At 39.7% G+C, this 22878-nt stretch overlaps 1 protein-coding gene across 1 annotated transcript in view; it reads right to left on the bottom strand.

The window, feature by feature from the left end:
• The window catches only part of ITPR2 (inositol 1,4,5-trisphosphate receptor type 2), a 599561-nt gene that overhangs the window by 536221 nt on the left and 40462 nt on the right, over positions 1–22878 (bottom strand). Inside the window, exon 2 of the mRNA XM_069585523.1 lies at positions 4993–5063. Coding sequence (XP_069441624.1) covers positions 4993–5063 — 71 coding nt within the window. The remainder of the gene's footprint in view (positions 1–4992; positions 5064–22878) is intronic.

Genomic DNA, 22878 nt, shown 5'->3' with positions numbered 1-22878 from the left:
GCCCAGAAGAAATTGAGTTAAAGAGAGGTCTTGTCAGTGTTCCCCCAAGTCCTTGATACTCACGACCTGCTCTCAAGCAGCATCGCACAGCAGAGACAGTCTCTGTTTTAGTTCCTGAAGCATTCAAAGTTCTGCCTCAGAATGACTTTTTGCTTGCCGGAAGCAGCCTTTTGATAGGGCTGGTGGATTATGAAATAGTCACATGTCAAATGACCACAGAGTCACAGAGATGGAAATTTCTAGAGCAAACAGCCAAAAAGCCTGTGGTCTAGGAGACAGGCCTGTCTTCTCTTCCCTCGGCCCTCCTGGGGAGTGGCCCCCTGAGTTCTGGGTTACTTCTGTGTTTTATCACCTTTATGGTTAAGAAAAGGGCACACAAACCTCTCTTGTTTTGATTTAGGTCTGTTTCTCCACCTAATAGAAAATGCATACATATTAATAGGTCTAAATGTTTTGAAAAATCTATACCCAACTTCTCTTGAAAATAGGGGTAGACATGCATAAAGGAACGAGGACAGGGAAAAGAAAAACGGAACGAATGTAAAGTCAATAGAAATAACTGCTATCATTTAGTGTGCAGGAGGAGGGCTAAAGTGTACATCAGGATCTTCACACTAAGACTCTGCATTCCCAGTGCAGGAGGCCTGGGCTCAATCCCTGGTAAGGGAACTAGATCCCACGTGCTGCAACTAAGAATTCACATGCCATAGCTGAAAGATCCCACATGCTGCAACTAACACCTGGCACAGCCAAACAAATAAGCAGATATTTCTTTACAACTATGTATCAAAAAATAGTATTAGTGATAAATCATGTTGACAATATGTGCCCCTGATATGATGTAGGGAAAAAGGTAGTTAATATCCCTTCCCAAAACCTTAGCCCCTGTCTAAGTATGATGAAAACATCAGCCAGACCAAAATCAAGGAACATTCTACAAAATATCCGGCCAGTACTCTTCAAAAGTATCAAGGTCATTAAAAAAAAAAAAAAAAAAACAAGGAAAGACTGAGAAAGTGGAAGAAACCAGAGGAGACTAAACAGCCATGATGACTAATGGCACGTGGGATCCTGAACAGGATCGGGATTGCGGAAAGGATAATGGAAAACTGGTGACATTCAAAGGAAGCCTGGAATTTAGTCAACAGTAATGCACAAATGGTAATTTCTTAACTGTGACAAATGAACCGCAGTTATATAAGATGCTAACACAGGGGAAAGTGGGTGGAAGGGAACTCTCTATACTCCCTTTACGACTCCTCATAACCTAAATGTATTCCAATGTTTATAGCTGATCTTTAAAAATGAAAGAATATTTGATCATGAAAAGACTTCTGCACTTAAGAGAAAGCCAATGTGCTTCTGTTAGTGCTATTCTGATGGTGTGGTTACTGAAAATAGCTGTCCATCCGCCAGGTTTTAAAAAACCCTTGGGAAGCTGTTTGTTTGTTAAAGCTTCATTTCCTCTGTTCATGTGAAAAGCAGAGGGAACCCGTCAAAGGAATATTGCTTGTACAATTGTGTGTCTTGGGGATAATTGTATTAACCTCTTTAAAATTTTGGTTCCTCATTTAAAAAATTGGGAGACCCATATTCAATTTACTTTTTATTTATTTATTTTGGTTGCGTTGGGTGTTCATCACTGTGCATGAGCATTCTCTAGTTTCAACGAGTTGGGGCTAGTCTTCATTGAGGTGCACAGGCCTCCACAGGCCTCTTTCACTGTGAAGTACAGGCTCTAAGCACAAACTTAAGTAGGTGCAGCATGTGGCCTCAGCAGTTGCTGCTCATGGGCTCTAGAGCATGGGCTCAGTAGTTTTGCCACAACAGCTTAGTTGCTCCAGGCCATGTGGAGTCTTCCTGGGCCATGTGGAGTCTTCCCGGGCCAGGAATCGAACCCGTGTCCCCTGCATTCCAGGCAGATGCTTATCTACTGTACCACCAGGGAAGTCCTTAACTGACTGCTAATTGCCTTCTAGAAGCTCTAAAATTTTATGATTCGCTTGAACAAACCATACAGTAAGTATGAAAAATAAAAACTGTTTCAAATTAATTTGCAGACATCATTTGTCTGGCTGAGGCAAAAGGAAGTGAGGTGCAGCTGAACTGGGGATACACTGTTGTTTCTTCATATTATCTAAAAAGTAACAATAAGGGAGGGTGCTCTGGAAACTTGGCAGAGTGGTCTGGAAAGGCAGGAGTGGTGATCTTGGGAGGTCAATCTATGCAAAAGTGATGGCTTTTACAGCCAAAGGGAAGAGTAGGAACACATTCAGGAAGAGAAGGATGAAGCTGCAAAAGAATAAGGTATGAGAAAGGATACAGGATTGGGAAAACAAGGTCTGCCAAGCAATGTGAAGGCCAGGGAAAGCAACGCAAGCCCATCTCATGGAATTCTCTGGGGCTCCGTCAGGAGGGGCCTCCAAGAATCCAAGGAGAAGAGTCAGAGCTTTCAGACAAAAAGGAGTCTTGAATCTTCAATGACAAGATACCCTCCTTCTCCAATGATGAGTGGAGACAAATGACTTAGTCTTACACAAGAGGTAGAAAATGAGAGCAAGCCAGCAACGACAATGACCTAACGTATTAGATTACAGGAAAAGCCAGCCTTCCAGGGGTGGACGGAGCACCTGAATGATTCATACTTTGAACCAATGCCCGCTGAATCATATAACACCAAGCATTTGTGTATAATTACCTCCTGGGTACAGAGCTGTTACTGCAGAGTTCCCTCAGACACACTAAAATATTTAAAGGAAAAAGACAGCCACAAACCCTGAAGATTTATCTTTGACAGACTAACTTCCCCTGACTGACAGAGGAATAAGGCTACACGTGGAATAAGGAATAAGCTCATGATCATGAAGTATGAAGCACCCCTGGGAACCAAGTTGTATCACACGATCCCAGGGAAAGTGTGGGTCTCTCACCCATAAACAGCTAATGGCTATTTTTTTCTGATGTCTACTATGGGCAAAGTTCTGTGCCTGGGAAACACAAACAGAAAAAAAGAAAAGCCTGCCCTTGAAGAGGTTATAATGTAAGAGAAGAGCCAATTATGTTTAAAGGAAATACATTATGTCTTTCTATCATAAGTTAGCTACCATTTGTATAATGACTTAAAACACTTTTACATTTATTCTCTGGAAATAATCCAAGCCACACAGAGCCTTGTGTGGCAAGATTATTCTTGTTTTTATCCACCCCTGGTCCCACCAGGCAATGACAGATGTCCTCGGAGACACTAAGTGGTTGGGTGACCTACTTAAGATGACAGTCGGCGAGAAATGCGGTCAAACCCAGACTCCACGCTTTTTTCTGCTACAAATACAGATCTGTTGTCCCAGTTTGCTTTTAAAACTTTTTGTCTTCCACATCTTACAGTTCACAAAAGAGAGTCTGTGGATCTGAAATTGTTTATCATTCCTTCTCTGAATTCAATATATCTCCTCCACCTGAGAAACAGTGGCTTTCTACAACTTAGGCAAGTTCTCACCCATATCTCTTTACACATTGCCTCATTCTCACGCACTCCGGCCTCTCCTTCTAGAATCTGATTAGATGCTGCTAGACCCTCTCGGCCCCTCCCCAGCACTGGTTTTTCATGACTTGCTCACACGTTCCTCTGCCCTGCATTCTGGGTAATCTCCTCAGCTCTCTCTTCCATACCACAGTCTCCTCATCTCCTCATACAATACACTCGCTCACGCTTTCTAGAACCTGTATGTTCTTCTTCATAGTGTCCGTCCTTCCATCAGCCTCCTCTAGCCTCTTCTGCCTCTAAAATCATTTCCACACACTTACTGCACAGTCTCTGGAAAGCTCTCCTGGAGCACTCTGTGTCTGGTTTATCACAACTGCTGACTCTCCTTCAAGCAGGTCAGCAGTGAGTCCCTCGTCCATGGGGACTGTGTTGTGAGAAGACTTCACGTGCCCAGGGCTGGGGGAGTGTCCCCACTGAGCACGGGTCCAGGCGCACTGATGGGTGGTATCACTCCCTCAATCTGCTCTCACGCTAATTTCCCCACGTGGAGAGACAAGTAGATGGCGTATTCAAAGCGACTGATGTCACTCAAACCACATTTACGGTGCCTGTCACTCTCTGAGACAAAAATGCAATATTCCTGCAAATCCTTATAATAAAAATGGTGTAAGAAAGTTACAGAACATGAAGCATGGGAAACACTCACCAGACGTGAAGGCTCCCTCCTCCCCCATGCACACGGACAGCATCCTGACCTGGGTCTGGGGCTCCAGCGAGCCCCTCTGACTCTCTGTCGCGATCAGGCTCCCTTATTAAAGCTGTCTTGCACCAATGTGAGGAGGAATGCTGACCCAGTGTATTCAAAATGAATGCTGCTTTCAAGTTGTTATCATTATATTATATACTATAAAGTATTAATTTGACTTGCACAAGCTCTTAATGACTGGTCTTAGTTGTCTATGATTCTCTACAAGTCCCATTAATCCTTCTCTTTGTAACAGTCATAATCAACTTGCTACTATGAACAACTTCTCAGTTGATAATATGACACTGCCTCTAAAATTATACCTAGAACGGAGTTCTAAGACAATTGTTAGTTATTACGTACCATCCAAAGTGACATTTTAAAAGTGAAACTAACACATCAGCGTCACCATGCTGGAGATTTTACAAAAATAAAGAGCTGATAAGGAAACACTAATATTTATGGTGTAACTGTCACGGAAATATATAAATACATATCATTCAGCTATATTTACCGGTTTGAAAAGTGGCCTCTTAACATACAGACTACTCTCCAGCAAAACAAAACTTGAAGCTATTCTTTCAGTATCAGCCCTTCAGTGTGTCAAGGGAGAAAAACAATGGGGAACTTTTGAAAGAGTTTTCAGCAGATATATTTCTATTTGAAAGTTTTATATTGAATAAAGTTCTAATATTACTTCTTTTAAGACACAAAAATACCCCCACTTAGGTCATATAGTATAAAGTAAGTATTTCTTTCCTACCTCGGAACTTCTTGGGAGGGTTGGCAAGGTCCCCTGCTTCTGGGTGCACCACACATCGGTCATCCACCAGTCTGGAAGGAAAAGAACATTCACACTGTTGACATCGTCATGTTCATAGAGCACAAAATGCACACAGAGACTGCATCAATATTTACAAAAAGTTTTTAATACCACTCTTCATTCAGAAATGTTTGAATAGTCATAGATTTGGAAAAAGATCTGGTTATACAGGCGTGAATCAAAGCAGGGTTTAGAAAACTCAAAACTGAAAAACTGTTAAGTGGTGGGCTTCCCAGGTGGCAGTAGTGGTAAAGAATCCGTCTGCCAGTGCAGGAGACCTAAGAGACGAGGGTTCGATTGCCAGGTAGAGAAGATCCCCTGGAGCAGGAAACAGCAACCCACTCCAGTATTCTTGTCTGGAAAATTCGATGGACAGAGGAACCTGGTGGGTTACAGTCCATGGGGTTGCAAAGAGTCAGACATGGCTAAGCACCAAGCAGCAGCAGCAGGAAACGTTAGAGAAATCATGATATTGACAAACCATGAAACACTGTAGAGCCATTTACAATTCTATTTTTTAAAGGCAGTAGTGTGGAAAACATTTATAATATGTGGTGAAAATAAGTGGGAACAAATCAATAAGATATTGTATGTATTTAAACACACACACACACACACCCCTCTACAGAGACACATATGAGGACTGGAACACAGACATCAAAACATTAACAGGGATTAGACTGCCCAAGTTTTCATGTTCCAGCATGAATGCGAGCGTGTTCTCTTATTTTTATAAGGAATGTGTAAGCTTATGAGATCAGGCTCACAGAGTGATGACACAATAGGATGAAAAGTGCTCATCCTGTGTTCAACTATGGCCCAGCCAGGTGGGGGTTTGGACCTCCTTCGATACACCTGCAAACACAGATAAGAGTACCCACCTCATGGTATTGTCAGGAGGACTGACTAACTTCATTGCTGTAACGTACCTAGCACAGTTTCTAGCATAGAGTAGGCCCTTAAATATTAAGCTTTTAAGATAATAACATTTGGGACTTCACCTGCCCTATTCCTATCTTCCTCGAGAAGGATGCCTGACACTTAGTGATGAGTACTCAATAAATTTACTCAAATGAATAGAGTACCTTTCTAGTTACAAAAACTTGCCCCTATTAAAATATCCATGAAAAGCCAATTTTGAGGACAATTCCCAGAAAAGCTGAATCTCTGGTCTGAGAGCCAGGAGACATGAATCTCTGTGTCAGGGTAATATTTAACTACCAAAAGACTCACTGATAGTCATTTTCTCCATTGACTAAATAATGAGAGCCATTAGGGTTTTCTCCAGGATATTGTGAGAATGCACATGAGTTAGTCCAAATTTATGAGCTCATTTAAAGAACGATGCCCCAGTTGGAACTTTGTTAAAAAGCACACATTAACCCCAACACAAAAGTAAACCCCATTCACTAGTATGCATTAACCCCAGCATAAAGTAACCCCAATTCATGATCAACAGTCCCCTTGACCTAGAATAATTAACCAAATCAAGATGAAACTTCTGGTTCCTGGTTTATCTGTTTACAAAAGCAGACACTTCCTAAATCACTGGATTTCTCTATAAGATCCAATTTCCACCAAACAAAATAATAATTTGATCAAGCATATAGTTTTTTGTTTGATTTTTTTTTTAGTATACTTCATTCATACTGGTTTGCTAAAATGTGGTTTTACAAGAGCTGCCAAGCACTCAAGAAATTCCTTTTAAGAGTCTTCAAAATTGTTTTCTTAGAAACAGGAAGTCACAATGGGTCGAGAGAAAGCAAACCCAAACCTCCACAAAATCCAGCTTCAGGCTGTAACACTGAATGTGCAAGGCTCAGAGTCCTAAGGATGTCACAATATTATATTTAAATCTAAAAAAATGCTGTGAGGGAAACTCCAGGTTTTCTAACTAGTTAAGTTGTGGGGGAAGGGGAGGGTAGGATGAATTGGGAGGGGAACACTGACATGTACACACCGCCATGTGTAAACAGAGAGCCAGTGGGAAGCAGCTATCTAGCACAGGCAGCTCAGCTCAGTGCTCTGTGACAACGGGGGCGGGAAGGGGGGTGGATGTGTGATGGGGGGAGGCGTGGGAGGGAAGCTGAAGAGAGAGGGGTTATCTGTATACTGATTCATGCTGATATACAGTAGAAATCAACATAACATCATAACAACATAACAATTACCCTCCAATTATAAAAAAAAAGTTAAGAATTCAAAGCTCAATAATCAAAAAAAAAAAAAAGCACATAGTCTAATTCAGAGACTTCATGGCAAACAGAAGGGAAAAAGTGGACACATTTTATTTTCTTGGGCTCCAAAATCACTGCAGACGGTGACTGCAGTCATGAAATTAAAAGATGCTTGCTCCTTGGAAGGAACGCTACGACAATCAAGACAGCACATTAAAAAACAGAGACATCACTTTGCTGTCAAAGGTCTGTATAGTCAAAGCTTATGGTGTTTCCAGTAGTTATGTACAGATGTGAGAGTTAGACCATAAAGAAGACTGAGGGCCAAAGAATTGATGCTTTCAAATTTGGAGAAGACTCTTGAGAATCCCTTGGACCAGTCAATCCTAAAGGAAGTCAACCCTGAATATTCACTGGGAAGCCTGAAGCTGAAGCTCTACTCTGGCCACCTGATGAGAACATCCAACTCACTGGAAAAGACCCTGATGCTGAGAAAGACTGAAGGCAAAGGGAGAAGGGGACAGCAGAGGATGGTGGCATTGGAGAGGAGATAGTTGGATGACATCACTGACTCAATGGATATGAACATGAACATGAACAAGTCCAGGAGATGGTGGAGGACAGGGGAAGCCTGGCATGCTGCGGCCCATGGGTTCTCAAAGACTCAGACGTGACTTAGCAACTGAACAATAACAACTCATCTAGAGCACAAAAAATATGTATTAAAAGTGGCATTGATATTTTACTTAGTCTTTGTGTCTGCCATTCCCACAGAAATACAGGCTCCCCTAGAATCACCCAAGGAGTCTCCACCTGCATGACAGCTTGCCATCAAGAGGAATGGGAAAAAACTAAAGCCATCAGTCAGGTCACAGTGTATTTACATAAATATTTATGCCTATCCTCAATAGCCCAGATAAAAACATTAGTAATTAAGAGTGACTTCAGTTCGAAGAATTTGTCCTATTCCTTACAAACCAAAGTCTGTGAAAATTACAAAGACAGTCATCTCATCATACAGACTGAATGAGCTGGAACTGAGTTTAGAGAGAATGGAAGAAAGGGAAGGTTATGATGAAATGGGTGGATAAAGAAGCAAGTGTGAATTTTATAATAGTGTGAAACAAGTGTGAATTTTACAACAGTGTGAATGTTATAAAAACATATATGATCACAGATGTTAAATGTTAAAGATGACTTTACTGAACAACTTCTATAATATCTCCAAGAGCCTCTTCTTGAATACCCTCAGGGCCAGAGTATTCACCACTTACCATCTTCCCACTCTGTTTTATAGTCTTTTTCCATCACAGAACTTACATTTTCTAACTACTTGCTTATTAGTCTGAACTTTCAATAAATTATAACTTCATGAAGTCAGAAACTGAATCCATCTAGTTTACCATTATATCCTTGGCACCCATTAGAATGAGTTATAGTGGCCACTAAGTAAATATTTGTTAAATGAATAAATGAAAAACAATGAGACTGGCTTTCCCAAATAACTTTCCCTTTTTGGTCTCAGTTCTTTCTTTTGGACTAAGTTTTCTTTTTCTAGGATGAACAAGTCTATTTCTCTCTAGTTCTCCCTCATATAGATATTTACCAAGGAGCTCAACATCCTTTCACGCATCCAAGTGTTCAGTTCAGTTCAGTCCAGTCGCTCAGTAGCGTCCGACTCTTTGCGGCCCCATGAATCGCAGCACGCCAGGCCTCCCTGTCCATCACCAACTCCCGGAGTTCACTCAGACTCATGTTCATCGAGTCCGTGATGTCATCCAGCCATCTCATCCTCGGTCGTCTCCTTCTCCTCCTGCCCCCAATCCCTCCCAGCATCAGAGTCTTTTCCAATGAGTCAACTCTTCGCATGAGGTGGCCAAAGTACTGGAGTTTCAGCTTTAGCCTCAGTCCTTCCAAAGAAATCCCAGGGCTGATCTCCTTCTGAATGGACTGGTTGGATCTCCTTGCAGTCCAAGGGTTAACACACCCATAAATGTGATCCCAGAGACTATTCACATGAAACCAGGTGCATCTCCAACGAGTGCAGGGGTCACAGGTCTCTCACCTCCTTCTTTCTGGCACTAAGCTTACAGTTATGCTACCTAAGATTACATCAGCTTCCATGGAAGTCAAGCCCACTCCTGACACTCATTATAGCTGAACAATTTCAGGTGTTTTCACGTGTACTACTGATAAACCAGGCTTTCCCATCCACCACTGGAGCAGTTAACTTTTATAACTTACAAACAAGGATTTACAATTGAATAGGTACAAATATAAAGATCAACCTTTGGCCAATGAGCAGAAAATCATCTGAAAGCCATCTATACCCTCTTGAAGTCATTTAAATACCTTCTCATGATTACTTCCCATTTTTCTCACTCATAAACAGTGTTTCCCAAATCTGGCTCATTGGCTGAATCATATATACATGAGGTAATAATAATAATACCTTTCTTTGGTTCCTATTACCAAACAAAAATTTCTGAGGATACAGTCTAAGAATCTGTATTTTTTAAACACTTTCCAATCTTTCTTGAATGGATTAGTAGCACCTATACTCCCACAGTACCTGAGGCTGTCCTCTATAAGAGAACTTCTCACACTCCATCCAGTTGTCTTTTACGTGCGTATTTTACTAGCACTACAAATTGTAAGTTGTAGGAGAGTCAGCACATTTCTGTTCTGCATGCATGCATGCATGCTAAGTCACTTCAGTCATGTCCAACTCTTTGCAACCCTATGGACTGTAGTCTGCCAGGCTCCTCTGTCCATGGGATTTTCCAGGCAAGAATACTGGTGCGGTTGCCATGCCCTCTTCCAGAGGATCTTCCCGACCCAAGGATCGAACCCACATCTCTTATGTCTCCTTCATTGGCAGGTGGGTTCTTTACCACTAGTGTCACCTGGGAAGCTCTCACCATAACATGTGAGAGCATATTATGCCCAAATCTAAATGTTAGGCCTCAAACATGCAAGATGTTAAGTATTAACTGAGTGAATGACTGAGTCACTTTTTGAACAACTGCTGCTGTTGCTGCTGCTGCTAAGTCGCTTCAGTCGTGTCCGACTCTGTGTGATCCCATAGACGGCAGCCCACCAGGCTCCCCTGTCCCTGGGATTTTCCAGGCAAGAACACTGGAGTGGGTTGCCATTTCCTTCTCCAATGCATGAAAGTGAAAAGTGAAAAGGAAGACGCTCAGTCCTATCTGACTCTTAGTGAACAACTGAATAAATCAATAATGTTATTTTTGGTATTAATAGATCACAAAATCAATAAAAATAACTGGCACTAACAAATGGTTAACTAATAGTAGATGGAAGACAGAGTGACATATCTCAGAAAGTTATCAAAAATGTCAAATCCTGATAAGGACCTAGACAGCCTGCTCTAAATAAAAGTATCTCATATAGAACCTTTCAACTTCAATCTGTCAGTACAGTTTTTAAAGGGATGTATTAATCTCCCCCTGTTTGAATCAGCAAGTAGGCCAAATGGGCAATTATAGCCACAGCCAAAAATTCTCAATCTGTCACTGAAACTCAGCTAACATAAAACCTGTTATCCTTCATACCTATCTTCTCTTCATAAGGTCATAACTGTAAATTATTTGTTTACTGTAATTAACAAGAAAAAAATCATTCAACAATTAGACCTTCCAAGGTATCTATAAGGAGATTTCATTAGCTACTTTGAATGATTTTATACATAAATATGAATCAAAAATATACATGAATCAAATTTTAACTGGACAGATATGCCCCCTAGAGAAATCTTGCAAATTTTGTGCATCTGAAGACATGTGTTAATACAAGAGTTTTTGAGGCAACACTTCATGATAGCAAACACTGGAAAAACTCAAATGTCCATCAGTAATAGTAATGTGAATAAATATACCATTACAAGTGTGTAATTTCAAGCAAAAGAGAACTAATTTAAAAGGTGAATAAACTGCAATTACATGCAACAACACTCAAATACATGAAATTGAGCTAAAAACAAGTAAGTCTCAAATGTTATATAATTCCATTTATACAGAAGGCACAGGTAGGCAAAATTAAATAGCATATATTTTAGGAATACACATGGAGTGTAAATAAATTATTATATAAAAATACATGGCTTTCCAATTTTTAAGTAGACTTCCAAAAAAAAGCAAATTACTCTGTTGGTCTTCCGTCCCTTATTATTCCACCAATTGTAAAGAAACTGCCACAAAATAGGTAAAATATAATATGTTAGTCATATGTTTTTCCTCATGAAGCCATAACTGATATTTCTACCTTTGAAATATCATAATTTTTAAAGTGTGTTATCTTCCTGATATTTGCCTACCACACATATGCAATCCTTGTGCAATTAGGTGATATAGTTTATTTCTAATACAATGGTTTTGAGGCACATTTAAAGAAAATGAATTTGAGGGGAGAGAGAAGAAGGGGAATCCACAGTAGGTGTCATTAAAAACTATTAGTAAGAAAGAGAGCTAATATTGTGACCAGGTTCATAAGAATGATGGAATTACCTTTCCAGAACTCTCAGGACTCTGTCACAAACCATTTTACCCTTCAGTTCAGTTCAGTTCAGTCGCTCAGTCATGTCCGACTCTCTGCGACCCCATGAATTGCAGCACACCAGGCCTCCCTGTCCATCACCATCTCCCGGAGTTCACTCAAAACTCACGTCCATCAAGTCGGTGATGCTTAACTGGGAGTTACGAGTTTTACCCTGATGGCCATATGAATTTCTCCTCTAGCTGCAATTTTCTGACTTTTAGCAAAACTGCCCCTCTACCCCACACAGCCCCACCACCTGCCGTCGGTCAACCCTGGCACATCACCCTCCCTTACTGTCACTTAGAAGTAGTAGTAGAGGAGAAGAAACATATGTTGAGCTCAAATCCCCGGTCTGCCACTTTACAGCTGTGTTTATGCTAGCCACTTAACCTCTCTCTGCCTCATTTTCTAAATGGGGCAGCTGTGATCTCACAAATTCCTTCTATTTCTGTGGTTTCTCATTTCTCTGATTGTATTTTGTAATCAAATTTGGCTTTGGTATCACCTTTCAGTAGCAAATTCTGACTTTATTTTTTTTAATATAAATTTATTTTAATTGGAGGCTAATTACAATATTGTATTGCTTAAAATATTGTATACATTGTAGTTTGAAAGTTTAACTGTTCAGAATAAATTGCTTGAAGTTTATTTATTATTTTATCATACCAAGCAAAGTACTAGTGTGTGATCTTTGTTCCATTCATTCACCACAGTCTTAGAAGGCAGTGTTTCAGCATCTTAAAGTCTTGCCATTTAGTATCGGGGACATTTTTTTACTGACCAATACTCAAGTTGCCTAAGTAAAAAGCCAAACTCTAGGCCTGTAGAGCCAATTTGATTCACTGGAAAAGATCCTAAAGCTGGGAAAGATTGACACAGGAGGAGAAGGGGGTAACAAAGGAGGAGATGGTTGGATGGCATCACCAACTCAATGGACATGAGTTTGAACAAACTCTGGGAGACGGAGAAGGACAGGGAAGCCTGGCATGCTGCCGTCTGTGGCGTCACAAAGAATCGGACATGACCTAGCAACTCAGCAACAATAAGGCCTGTATATTCTTGTTTGTAAGCCAACTAATGTGTCTCATGATTCAGAGTAACTTAACATGAAATACTAGGTTCTACAAATGTCCAGTTCCATACCTTAGATCTGAGAAGTCCTGTGGATACACCTCTGCATAACACCATAAACAATTCTAATCACACAAAAAGGGAAGTAATTTCATTGTTAAACTTTCTGCCAAAGAGTGTTCTAACTTGTAAATGTAAAACAGATGCAGCATAGAAAATTCACTCATGGCCTGGACTCATATTTTGCCTATGTTGACAAGTAGAATTAAATTCCCTTTTGCCATTGGAAATGTGAGATTTTTAAAAGTTAAATCAATAAAGTTGAACATTATTTTCTCTTATTAGGTTTCCTATTTCAATAATATATTTTTACTAACACAAATACTTTAAGTTTAAACATTAAAAGTATATTTAATTCCACATGTAAGTTTTTCAACCATGCACAGGTTTGTTGCTGCTAATATTTCTAAAATTGGTTCCTTCCAAAGTTGAAATTGTGCTTACTCTTACATATTTCAAATGTTTCCAGTTGTTCTTCCATGAAAGATAAAATTAATCTAAACCACATATAAATTATAGCATAAACACTAAATTATCAAACAATACTACATAGAAATCCCCAAAAATACTGAGTGAATCCTTACGTTTAAATTTTTTGATCAGCACTATCATCTATGTCAAATGACCTAAAGACCTTTAAACAAAATGCATATCCTGAGGACTACAAAGGCAATGCTGTTGCTCACTCATTAACATTTTTAGAAATCACTGCAAGAAGCCATCATTTAGTGAAACATTTATATTCACAGTATGGATGCTGGTAGAACTGGTGGTAAAAAAACTAAAAGAATTACACATTACCTCTCAAAGAGAAACATGTATTACCTAACCATGACTTCAGAAAGGATTTGCCTGTATATTCTGAAAGCTTAAAGTCTTAATCTAGCCAAAGAAAGCAATCATTTTCTTCTCAGATTTTCCTTCTACATCTAATAATTTTCTTTCCTTGATCCTCTCTAGGCTGTCTGCTCAACCTCTTTGAACCCAATACTATTGCAAGCCAGTGTAAGCAGCATTTTATTCCAGTTTGCCCATTACTGTTCTCATGAAAGTCAAAGCATTTACAAAGTGTCTTTCTCAGGATATAAATGGTCATCGATATCAGCAGAGATCAACTGTTTAATGATGGCTAGAAACTGAAAGTGAAGTCGCTCAGTCGTGTCCGACTCTTTGCGACCTGTGGACTTTAGCCCACCAAGCTCCTCCGTCCATGGGATTCTCCAGGCAAGAATACTGGAATGGGTTGCCATTTCCTTCTCCAGGAATGATGGCTAACTAATTCCAGTTCTCAGTCACTATCTGCAGAGAGCTAGAAAATCTTTGGCACTGGTAAAAGTGACAGACTGGGCAAAGCTCAGGTCGAGAACTTTGTTAATACTAGTACTACCATACTGTCCTGGCTATCTGAGTTTTTGCCGCATGTTTGGTACCACCTTAAAGGTGCTACCAGTAAAAAGGCTATAAAATGGGAAACTCATCTAATGACACTCTCTTATTCCAAGAATAGACACCTCCCCTGCCCCAGGTTTCTGCCTGGTTTTGGTCACTCACTCACACTTTCCAATAGTTGTTTACTATTTTCTGTCCAACTCAGCAATTATACTGTAGATTATACTCAAGAAATATGAGTTCGAATATTTCCAAAGTTTCTACTGCAGCAAGCTGCTATTCCATCAGCAAAAACAACAACAAACATACACTTTAATTACCAACTTAAACTATAATTAATATTTACTTTCATTTCAGTTCAGTCGCTCATTCATGTCCAACTCTTTGCGACCCCGTGAACCGCAGCACGCCAGGCCTCCCTGTCCATCACCAACTCCCAGAGTCCACCCAAACCCATGTCCATTGAGTCAGTGATGCCATCCAACCGTCTTATCCTCTGTTGTCCCCTTCTCCTTCTGCCTTCAATCTTTCCCAGCATCAGGGTCTTTTCCAAGGAGTGAGTTCTACACGTCAAGTGGCCAAAGTATTGGAGTTTCAGCTTCAACATCAGTCCTTCCAATGAACACCCAGGACTGATCTTCTTTAGGATGGACTGGTTGGATCTCCTTGCAATCCAAGGGACTCTCAAGAGTCTTCTCCAACACCACAGTTCAAAAGCATCAACTCTTCAGTGCTCAGCCTTTACAGTTCAACTCTCACATCCATACATGACTACTGGAAAAACCACAGCCTTGACTAGACAGACCTTTGTTAACAAAGTAATGTGTCTGCTTTTTAATATGCTGTTTAGATTGGTCATAACTTTCCTTCCAAGGAGTAAGCGGCTTTTAATTTCATGGCTGAAATCACCATCTGCAGTGGTTTTGGAGCCCAAAAAAATAAAGTCAGCCACTGTTTCCACTGTTTCCCCATCTATTTCCCATGAAGTGATGGGACCAGATGCCATGATCTTAGTTTTCTGAATGTTAAGCTTTAAGCCAACTTTTTCACTCTCCTCTTTCACTTTTATCAAGAGGCTCTTTAGTTCTTCTTCACTTTCTGCCATAAGGGTGGTGCCATCTGCATATCTGAGGTTATGATATTTCTCCCAGCAATCTTGATTCCAGCTTGTGCTTCCTCCAGCCCAGCGTTTCTCATGATGTACTCTGCATAGAAGTTAAATAAGCAGGGTGACAATATACAGCCTTGACATACTCCTTTTCCTATTTGGAACCAGTCTATTGTTCCATGTCCGGTTCTAACTATTGCTTCCTGAGCTGCATACAGGTTTCTCAAGAGGCAGGTCAGGTGGTCTGGTATTCCCATCTCTTTCAGAACTTTCCACAGTTTATTGAGATCCACACAGTCAAAGGCTTTGGCATAGTCAATAAAGCAGAAATAGATGTTTTTCTGGAACTCTTGCTTTTTCAATGATCCAGCAGATGTTGGCAATTTAATTACCAACTTAAACTATAGCTATTATAAATATTTACAGACATTAAAGATACTTTTCTTAAATGAAAAAAACAGAAAGAGCCCATCAAAAATGGCCAGACAGACTTGATAAAAATTTCCAGAAACAAAAAATAATTGTTAAACTAAGTAGGTAGGTTTAATATAGAAAATCAAATACAACTAATTAATAACCTAGAAGATAGATCTTAAGAAATCACTCAAAATGAAACAGAGGACAGGAAAGAGAAAAACTATGAAAGAGAGGTTAAGAAACACCAGGGCTTCCCTGGTGACTTACACGTTAAAGAATCTGCCTGAAATGCAGGAGACCTGGGTCCAGCCCCTGACTCAGGAAGATCCTCTGAAGAAGGGAATGGCAACTCACTCCAGTATTCTTGCCTGGAAAATCCCATTGACAGAGGAGCCTGGGGGCTACAGTCCATGAGGTCACAAAGAGTCAGACACAACTGAATGACTAACACCCAAGAAACACAAGGGATGGAACGAGAAAGTATCAATGTATTATATTTAGCATCCATGGAATAATAGACAAATGGAAGAGAGGCAATATTTGAAGAGATAATGGTTGGAAATTTCCTAAACTAATGAAAGGTATGAATCCACAAATACAGAAAACACAACACATTGCGCTGCTAGTGTCTCAGATTCAATACAAGCCAGAGGATTTTGGAATCACTTCTTTGAATGTAATCATTTAGTTGAAACTGTGTGCCCAGCAAAATTAACTTTTAAGAACAGGGTGATATCAAGTATTTTTAGATAGATAAAAGCTAAACTCTACCACTAACAGATTTTCACTAAAAAACTTCCCAGGATATACTTCAGGTAGAAGGGAAATTATCTTAGTATAAAAATATCAGTTCTAAGAAGACACTGGAAGGAAAAAACTAACCTGTGAATAAATGTAAATAAACATTTTTAGTATAACAGAATAATACTGACTAACATATGACTTTTTAAAAACTACAACATTACATATCAGATATCTGCATATAAGTAAAAAGAGAGTGATCAGAGTTAAATAGTTCCATGGTTCTGAACTGTACAGGAATTAGCTAAATATCAATTAACTTTTTACTTTACTGAGTGTGCATAGCATAATTTTTAAAATACTAAAATGTATTAATATGTAACACAGTGACTTCCCTGGTGCCTCAGACGGTAAAGTGTGTGCCTACAATGTGGGAGACCTGGGTTCGATACCTGGGTCAGGAAGATCCCCTGGAGAAGGAAATGGCAACACACTCCAGTATTCTTGCCTGGAAAATCCCATGGACGGACGAGCCTAGTTGGCTATTGTCCATGGGGTTGCAAAGAGTCAGACACGACTGAAAGACTTCACAGAGCCAACAGAGAAGGATGAACAGAACAAAAAGAAAAATAAGCAAAAATTCAATTGATTCAAAAAAGAATTAAGAGAGAAGAAAAATTGGGGAAAACCATGATTAACATAAGGCACAAAGTAAGAAGGTAGAAATGAGTCAATATTAATCATAATAAATTTAATTTTAACATACCACTTCAAAGACAGACTAAAAAAAAAAAAAAGATGTCCAGACTGAATGAAAAAATCCAACCATATGTTATGTACTAGAATTATACCCAAAACATAAGGACAGAGAAAAGCACATTAAAGAAATACTGATCAAAAGAAAGCTAGAGTAGAAAAATAGACTTCAGAATTTTTTTAAAAAAAGCATTATTCAAAACAAATAAGGTGATTAAATAACAAGAATCGTTTCAGTTCTCTAAGAATACATAACAATTCTAAATTTTAATGTAACAGCCTCAAATTATGCAAAAAAATTTTAGAATTACAAGGAGAAATTAACAAAGATATTATCACAGTGGCAGATTTCAACATATTTCTCAATTACTGATAGGGCAAGCAGACAAAATGTAGCAAGGATACATGCTTTAAAACCCATAATTGGCAAGCCTGATCTAACGGACATATGTAAAACATGCAACTTCTCACAGAAATATATAAAACAACAAGTGGAGAAAATATTTTCTTTTTGAGAATATACAGAACATTAATGTTCCGCTCTCTCAGATTTACTGATTTACTTCGTATGCTGTCTTCTCCTTTCTATCCTCCTAGTATTCCCACCAATAAATAAAATCCACACAGGGGACAGTCGGGAATAAGAAACAGGAATTATGAGCACAGGGCAAAAATGATTGTTAACCAATTAGCATTAATAATGTTACACATAGTGTAATGATTAAGATTTGCAACTCTGGTGTCATCAGACTGCTTGGATTCAAATTCTAACCTTGCCATTTACTGGCTGTGTGACACTAGGAAAGTTATTTAACTTCTTTGAGTCTCAGTTTCCTCATCTGTAAAACGAAGGATTAATAACAAGAACCTAAAGAACCTGTATATTGTCAGGCTGTGTATTGTCACCCTGTTTATTTAACTTATATGCAGAGTACATCATGAGAAATATCGGGCTGTATAAAGCACAAGCTGGAATCAAGATTGTCAGGAGAAATATCAATAACCTCAGATATGCAGATGACACTACCCTTATGGCAGAAAGCGAAGAGGAACTGAAGAGCCTCTTGATGAAAGTGAAAGGGGAGAATGAAAAAGTCGGCTTAAAGCTCAACATTCAAAAACACAAACATCATGGCACCCAGTCCTATCACTTCATGGCAAATAGATGGGGAAACAGCGGAAACAGTGACAGACTTTATTTCCTTGGGCTCCAAAATAACTGCAGATGGTGACCACAGCCATGAAATTAAAAGACACTTGCTCCTTGGAAGAAAAGCTATGACCAACTTAGACAGCATATTAAAAAGCAGAGACATTATTCTGTCGACAAGGTCCATCCAGTCAAAGCTATGGTTTTTCCAGTAGTCATGTATGGATGTGAGAGTTGAACCATAAAAAGGCTGAGTGTCGAAAAATTGATGCTTTGGACTGTGGTATTGGAAAAGACTCTTGAGAGTCCCCTGGACTGCAAGGAGATCCAACCGGTCCATCCTAAAGGAAATTGGTCCTGAATATTCATTGGAAGGACTGATGCTGAAGCTGAAACTCCAATACTTTGGTCATGCGAAGAGCTAACTCATTGGAAAAGACCCTGATGCTGGGAAAGATTGAAGGCAGGAGGAGAAGGGGACAAAAGAGGATGAAATGGTTGGATGGCATCACCAACTCGATGGACATGAGTTTAAGTAAGCTCCAGAAGTTGGTGTTAGACAGCAAAGCCTGGCGTGCTGCAGTCCACGGGGTCGCAGAGTTGGACACGACTGAGCAACTGAACTGAACTGACTGAAAGAATCTACCACACTTGTATTATGACACTTATGCAAGCTATTTGCCATATAGAGTTTGCACCTCTAGGAAATGAAAGATCTAGTTAAGAATGCACACTCAGGTAATTATTGTGGAGACACACCCTTCATTTGAGAAGAAAGCAAACAAGATGTTCCTTGAGTCTTCTTAGATTAGGCCTTGCTGAAAAAATGTTTCAACAAAGCAAGACCATCCATGAATAAAGCAGAACCGATGGCTTTACAGAGTTGGGCTGCAACTCATAAAGGCCTCTTCTTGTCTCTGAAATTTCAGAAATCTGTATCTTGCAGAGAATTGGAAAAACAGGTAAGAGATATAAAAGGCAGCAGAAGTACAGGCATACCTGTGTCACTGTGCTTTGCTTTATTGTGTTTTACAGATACTGCTTTCTTTTTTTAAATTGAAAGTGTGTGGCAGTGGTGCATCCAGCAATCTACTGGCATTGTTTTCTTTCTTTTTTTTTTTTTTTTACTGGAGTTTGCTTGCTTTACCATGTTTTTGTTGGTTTCTGCTATACCACAAAGTAAATCAGCTATACACATACAGATACCCTCTCTCTGAACCCAAAGAGCACTGAATAGAGCTCCCTGTGCTAAATAGTAGGTTCTCGTTAGTCATCTATTTTATGCATTACAGTGTATAAATGTAAATAAACATTTACGTCAGTCCCAATCTCCCAATACATCACACTCTCTTTTTACCCCCCTAGTGTCCAGTTGTTTGTTCTCTGTATCTGCTTTGCAAATAGATTCATCTAAGTATATACCAGGAAAAAAGTATATACCAGGGCCCTCAACTCTTTTCAGGTTATATGGTTTTCATATCCCTAATATATTGTAACAATATAGCCTAAATTTACAAGGTTTTGACAAATTCTCTTGGTGCATAGTATTTGGCTTAAAACTCCATACTCATCAATCCTCTAGAAGCTTAGGGTCTCCTTCTATGATCCCACCATATTTGATATGCACCCTTTCAAGCTGCTATATATTGTATAATACTTTTAGTTCCAAGCCTCTAATAAACACTGAGATCCTTGGGGATTGCAGCAGTATACATTTAATTTTCATATTCTCAATACCTAGCATAGTGACTGGCATATAGTCAGTACATAGAAATAACTGCTGAATGAATGAACTTACATACTTCAGTGGACCACAAGGATAAGGAAAACAAATCTCAAAAGACAAAACGCGGTTGATAAAGAGGTAGCAGGAAGAAACGATGAATTAAGTATGTAACAGTGATCGAACTGCTCCTCCCGGGCTCATGCCCTCAGCAAAACATAAAGTAACAATCATATATTACAGAAGTAAGTGGCTAAAACAGGCCTCAAAAAATAGCCCAGTCAGTAGGAGCTCCTAGGCAGAACAAACATAATTTATCCAAAAACATTTCTCTCCTTTGAAATCTCCAGAGTACAATGCAACTAGCAATTAGTTTTATAGCTATTAGGACCTGTGTCTTCCCTGTTCTTTTAACTATGCTACCTTCTTCAAAACAAGATGAATATAAGAACCAAATATCATGCTAATCAGGCATAAAAGAGAAATATACCTAGGAGGAAATAGTTGGCAAGAGAAGTTCCCTCACCAGAAAAACCTCTGGGAACCATAAACCATTTTCTCACAATGATTAGCATAAGAAACTAGACTTCTTTTTTCCAGTAAGTTGGAGGGTATAAAAGCTACCGTGTTAAAGCTACAAGCAGATGACTCTGAGTCAACAAGAACTGGGACATTTCTAAGAATTACCAGAAAAGGGGGAGCTTTAAAAATCCTTCTTAAGAAAAAAAAAAATCACACTCTCACATAGATCCTTCAGAGACATAGCTTCCAACATTTAATTAACAGTGGCTAAATGTGAGTAAATATAGGTTTAAAAAAACAGACATCATTCTAAAGTTACACATATAATTTGTATGGATAGAATCAGTGGACATACCTTCTTTTAAGTCATTCTGTGCACAAAGAAAATAATTCCAAACTTATTTGTGTTACTGTCAAGGGTCTAGTTGTAGCTGAAATGACAGATACATCCTTTTCTGCAGTGTTTTAACTAAAGAGCAGAGACCTGTCTTTCTGGGATAGAGTAAAAGTATTCTTACCTGAAAATACTAAAAGAAACCATACAATCTCTAATCAGAGAGCCAGTTGACAGTAAAATCAAAGATAAACAAAAACAGCAGAGAAATCTGATGGCTGAAAAGAGCCACACATGTATGTACTAAATTAAATTTCTTCTCTTGCTTCCAAGTTGGACAAAAAGTTTTTTCCCAATGCCTAGAAGATGTGGTATTGGAGAATACTCTTGAGAGTCCCTTGGACTGCAGGGAGATCCAACCAGTCCATCCTAAAGGAAATCAGTCCTGAATACTCATTGGAAGGACTGATGCTGAAGCTGAAATTCCAATACTTTGGCCACCTGATGTGAAGAACTGACTCACTGGAAAAGACCATGATGCTGGGAAAGATGGAAGGCGGGAGGAGAAGGGGATGCAGAGGATGAGACAGTTGGATGGCATCACCGACTCAATGGACATGAGTTGGAGTAAACTCCAGGAGTTGGTGATGGACAGGGAGGCCTGGCATGCTGCAGTCCATGGGATCACAAAAGTCGGACATGACTGAGCAACTGAAGTGAACTGAGAAGCAGAAATACTAGTACTCCTAAAGTAGAATTTATAATGAATCCTAGGTAATGAACTTACCTATAAATGGAAGGATGTGTGTGCTCAGTCGCTTTAGTTGTGTCTGACTCTTAGAGATCCCATGGACTATAGCTCACCAGGCTCCTCTGTCCATGGGATTATCCAGGCAAGAATACTGGAGTGAACTGCCATGCCCTCTTCCAGGGGATCTTCTCCACCCGGGATCTAACCTGGGTCTCCTGCATTGCAGGCAGCTTCTTTACCACTGACTACCAGGGAAGACCAAATGGAGGATACTCCTAGTTCTAAACCCTAATCCTTCAGACAGTGATCATCAAAAATAAGGGACATTTCTGGTGGTCTATGGGTTAAGAATCTGCCTGCCCATGCGGGAGACAAGGGTTCGATCCCCGGTCTGGGAAGATCCCACATGCTGCAAGGCAACTAAACACGTGCCACAACTATTGAGCCTGCACTCTAGAGCCTGTGCTCCACAACAAGAAAAGCCACCACGATGAGAAGCCCAAGTACCACAAACAGAGAGTGGGCCCCACTCGCTGCAACTAGAGAAAGGCCATTGTGCAGCAACAAACACTCAGCACTGTCAAAAATAAATAAATACTCATTTAAATTTTTTAATTTAAAAAAACACAAATAAATGTTCCCAAACAGATATATTGGCTCGACTAGATTAGGACAAAAATAGGATAATATAAATTTAACAACACATGTTTCTGGGACTTCTCTGGTGACACAGTGGATAAGAATCCACCTGCCAATGCAGGGGATATGGGTTCAATCCCTGGTCCGGGAAGATCCCACTTGCCAAGGAGCAATTAAGCCCACGAGCCACAACTACTGAGCCTGTGCTTTAGAGCCCAGGAACCGCAAGTACTGAAGCCCTAATTCCTAGAGCCTGTGCTCCACAACAAGAGAAGCCGCCACAAAGAGTAGCTCAAGAACCGCAACAAAGAGTAGCCCCTCTTAGCACAACTAGAGAAAGCCCACATGCAGCAAGAAAGACCCAGCACAGCCAAAAAAAAAAAAGAAAAAAGAAGGTGTTTTTTTTTTAAAAAAAAAAGCCCTTAACAATA

Source organism: Ovis canadensis, chromosome 3 (assembly GCF_042477335.2).
Source record: "Ovis canadensis isolate MfBH-ARS-UI-01 breed Bighorn chromosome 3, ARS-UI_OviCan_v2, whole genome shotgun sequence".
Classification (NCBI taxonomy): domain Eukaryota; kingdom Metazoa; phylum Chordata; class Mammalia; order Artiodactyla; family Bovidae; genus Ovis; species Ovis canadensis.
Note: the sequence above shows the minus strand (reverse complement) of the source record. Positions and strands in the feature narration are given on the sequence as shown.